This window comes from Octopus bimaculoides, chromosome 25, assembly GCF_001194135.2.
Source record: "Octopus bimaculoides isolate UCB-OBI-ISO-001 chromosome 25, ASM119413v2, whole genome shotgun sequence".
In the NCBI taxonomy this organism is placed as follows: Eukaryota; Metazoa; Mollusca; class Cephalopoda; order Octopoda; family Octopodidae; genus Octopus; species Octopus bimaculoides.
In genome coordinates this window covers 5518698-5522964 of record NC_069005.1, presented here as the reverse complement: position 1 = coordinate 5522964, position 4267 = coordinate 5518698, and the positions used below count along the sequence as shown (strand labels likewise).

Genomic DNA, 4267 nt, shown 5'->3' with positions numbered 1-4267 from the left:
AATTGGGGAGCAAGACCAACCTGGGGGTGAACAATTATAGCATTAACAAGAACAACAACAATTTAGGGTCTATATTTTTACGTGGATTTTTTTTTTTTTTTAGCCAGGTAACAACTGTTTTTTGTTTTGAAAATAAAATAAAATCTCTAATGATGACTAATGGTTGTGTGTATTTTTCAGGAGAACGATCCCCTTCTCAGCAGTTCTCCCATAAAAACCCAGTTTCGGAGTTTAGAAGGGGCCACTTATGGAGGGTTTCCAGTGAAGTTTTTGTTACATGTTGTAAGTATTAATTTTGCAGCCAATAAACTTCATCACCGTCATTCATTATCATTCATTGTCATTAATCATCATTCATTATCGTTCATTGCTGTCGTCATCTTCACTCGTTATCATTATTGTGAAATGATAAAGATACCATTTTAATAATTCTGTAGAACTTCAGTCGTGTACATCATAATCTCGTTAGTGAGATTATGATGATACATCATCATCATCATCATCATCGTTATTTTATATCTGCTTTACTTTGCTGGTATGAGTTGAACTGGTTGAACTGTATTTTAATGTGTACAGGGTATCCACAAGGTCTGGGTACACAGAGTAAATAAAATCATAAGATAAACAATTAAATATAAGAAACAATAATTTCTTAAAGTACGTGTTAATCCCCATGTACCCAGACTTTGTGCACATCCTGTATAAGGAACCCTTTTTTTGTCGAAAATTAGGTTAAAAAAATATGGGAGTTTCTTATACATGGATAGTATTATAATCCCTTACAAAACCTTTTTTCCAAATTTTAAGTCCCCAAAATTAGGGGGTTCCTTATACATGTTAAAATATGGTAGTTATGACCCTTATATTCTATTTCCAAATGCCATGAAAGTTGATTTTGCTTTTCTTCTTTCTGGGTATCAATAAAATAAGAATCGGTGAAGAACTGAGGCGGGTACAATCGACTGCACCTTTCACGAATTTATTTCCTTTTTTTCCTTCTGGGTGTTGATAAAATAAGACCCAACCAAATATCGGGATTGATGTAATCTTCCACAAAGTCGACATTACCGTTCTTCCTTTTGGAAAGCAGCGAAAGATGGAGGTTGATATAATTGATAGTCCCACAGTATTTTTCAATAAGTTTGATGTTTTGTGCATAAGTTAGCAATCAGTATGTAGAAATCAATATATCTATGCCGTGTTGTGATTGGTTTAATCTCTGATGAGTATGAGGTGTCTTGTTTCTAGATTTCGACGTACGGTATGTTTGTCCTGTGAGATAAACTTTGCCTTTAAATCTATTTTCAGATTAAATTATCAAAAATACTCTTAATGAAAAAAGATTGGATAAAGAAATTAAAAGAAATGAACTGTCACGCAGAAAAATTTGTAAGTTGTCTTCTCTCTGTTTCGATGTTACGCTGTAAATGTTTTAAATACATCCATCGTCGTCATTGTTTTAACTTTCATTTCTCCATGCTTGCATGGGTCGGAAAGAGTTTATTGAGGCAGATTTTCTATGGCCAGATGCTCTTCCTGTTTCTGAGCAAGGTAATATTTCCCCAAGGCCAGACATGTTTTTACAGATGATTGGAAATGAATGACACTGCTTGTGTGGCTGTGACAACCATTTTACAACTTACCATGCAATGCCAAGACAAGGAGAGACAGACATATACACATGCACACACATACACGCGTGCGTGTGTGCTCATGCATATTTATTTGCGAAAGAGACTTTAGCTCAATAAACTAATGTTTTGGAAAGTCACTTGCCATTCAGTGGGCAGATATTAAGGTTGTTGTAATTACATAGAAGTGAGGTTTCTCTGTTTATGCTTAAAAAGTTTTTTTTTTTTTTTTTGATAACACTGGCTGTGGAAACTGTTACTCTCTATAACACTGCTTCTATTGAAGATCTGATGATGTTAATGGTCTGTATGGAAATACTTATTTATGATATCTAACCCTTTAGCATTCAGATTATTCTGTCGAATGTAATGTTCATTTATTCACATTGTTTTGAATTAATCATGTATTATCTTCTAGTTTTGAGATTTTCATGATGTGATTGCTTAATTTTCAAATGACATTGTAGGGTAGGTGTGAGAGGCACCTGACTTATTTGAATATAAAACACAGAATATTTAGGCCGGATATGGCTGGTTTTGAATGCTAAAGGGTTAATAAAACTTGGGCCACATTAAAATGAACATCTAAACTGCATAGTGGATTATACCGTGTGATATTTTACATAGAGGATTATATAAAATAATGTTTATTTTGTGCCAATGTATATTAGAGCTGTTTTACTTGTATTATATTCTATCTTTGAAGCCATTGTCTTTTAATGTATCCTTGTAATAAATAATGATCACACTAAAAAGGAATCTCCATGAGAAGATAAACTAGATAAGAGCTAATTAATATTAACTTGCAAATTTTTGCTAGGTTTACAGTAAAGACTGTTTACCCAGCTAAAGCGTTTGAGTGCAAACACAAGCGGCTGAAATGTCCTTCCTAATGCCAACTACTTTACAGAGCGTACTGGGTGTTTGTTCATGTGGCACTAGCTCAGGTGCCTTTTTTTTTTTTTTTCTTTTTTTTTTCTCTTACATGGCACTGACATGAGTGCTGAAATAAAACCCTCTACCAAACACTAAAGCTTTTCGAGAAGGTATTTAGTTAGAGCTGGAGGAAACTCTGTATAGAACTACATAGATTTACTACGGTGCATGCTATCTATGTTATCAAACCACTCGATCACTGATAAGCTCTTATTCCATAATAGAGGAGAATTGACCTGTTTGATGTTAAAAAAATGATGGAATCTAAAAATGTTTTTACTGAGGCTGCTTATCTCACTTTTTCCTAGATTTATTGCTCTACATGTGTGCTTGGCAAGAATATTATCTTTATGATCTTTAAAAGTTATATATGGTTCAGGTAATATTAAAATTTCTACTCCAGTCATCTATTTTTTAGACTGTTAGCTGTGTCTTTCACTTCTGACTTTTTTTTGCATGGTAAGAGCAGTGGCCACTTCTTCCTTCACCTTTTGCCAATTCGTTTTCTCCTTATTAATTAAACGTTGTTCTCTTTGCTAGGAATCATTACAGAAACCAATTACCTATGAATTCCAGCGGAAATACGCTGGTGTCGTCCTTGAACTGGAACGTTTAAACAAGGAATTACAGAAATACCTTAACAGTGTGCAGCACTTCTGCCAGGAGGTATGTCAACTCGCATCTTTTCCGTGGTTGTTCCTGTCACTCTTGCCTTTATTTTTTGTGAATTTTTTCCAATCGTTTACACTGATTGATTTTCACAGGTGTTGGGCCACTGCCACAAACGGTTTTAGTTAATTATATTGGTTCCAATATTGGTACTTATTTTAATGTGCTTGGAAGTAGGGAAGGTAATACTGACTGATGTTGGATTTCATTATCCCCCATCATTGTTTAGTGTTCACTTTTCCTTGCTTGCATGAATCGGGTAGGGTTAAGCTGGCACCTTTGATATGAAGGGAGTTGAGTGAAGTGTGAATCTGTATTTCTTTGTCTTCCAGATTGTTCCTGAACAGGGCCTACCTGCGATAGACCAACCGTCGGAGATTAAGCAGAGATGTGAGGACGAGGCCCAGAGAATGGTCGAGAAGGTTCGCCTGGTAAGTTGGAGTGGATCTCCGCACTGTCACTTTGCACTTTGCCCACTAGCACCACCAACACCATCACCACTCCAGCCACCACTTTGCACTACATCCCCAACACCATGACTACCATTACCATCATCACTCCTGCCACCATCACCAACACATCTACCATTTCACATTGTGGTCACCACCATTCCTACCACCACCAACACTAACATCATCATCATCATTTCACACTGCAGTCACCATCACCACTCATACCTCTACCACCTCCACCACTACCACCACTAGAAAACCGACCCCATGTGCCAAGAGATCGGCACCCTGAAGACTTTTGGCAGCCACTACACTATGGTGACATAACTGTCTCACACAATCACCACAAACACTCCCCCCACCAATGCCACCACAACCATTGCCACCTCACCCTACCACCCTCACCAATACCACCACAATCACTCCTACTACCCCCACCAGTACCACCACCACTTTTCACCCCCCACTGCTGTCACCTCACCCTACCACTCCTGCCAACACCAACCATCGCCACACCCATCAACACTAACCACTACTACCACCACCTCATCCCACTGCTGCCACTCACCCACTCCCACC

General features: G+C 37.5%; 1 protein-coding gene across 1 annotated transcript in view; it reads left to right on the top strand.

Moving 5' to 3' along the window:
• LOC106880031 (protein lin-9 homolog) overlaps window positions 1-4267 on the top strand; it is a 20396-nt gene that overhangs the window by 11843 nt on the left and 4286 nt on the right. Inside the window, exons 8-11 of the mRNA XM_052976807.1 lie at window positions 181-282; window positions 1309-1389; window positions 3108-3233; window positions 3569-3766. Coding sequence (XP_052832767.1) covers window positions 181-282; window positions 1309-1389; window positions 3108-3233; window positions 3569-3766 — 507 coding nt within the window. The remainder of the gene's footprint in view (window positions 1-180; window positions 283-1308; window positions 1390-3107; window positions 3234-3568; window positions 3767-4267) is intronic.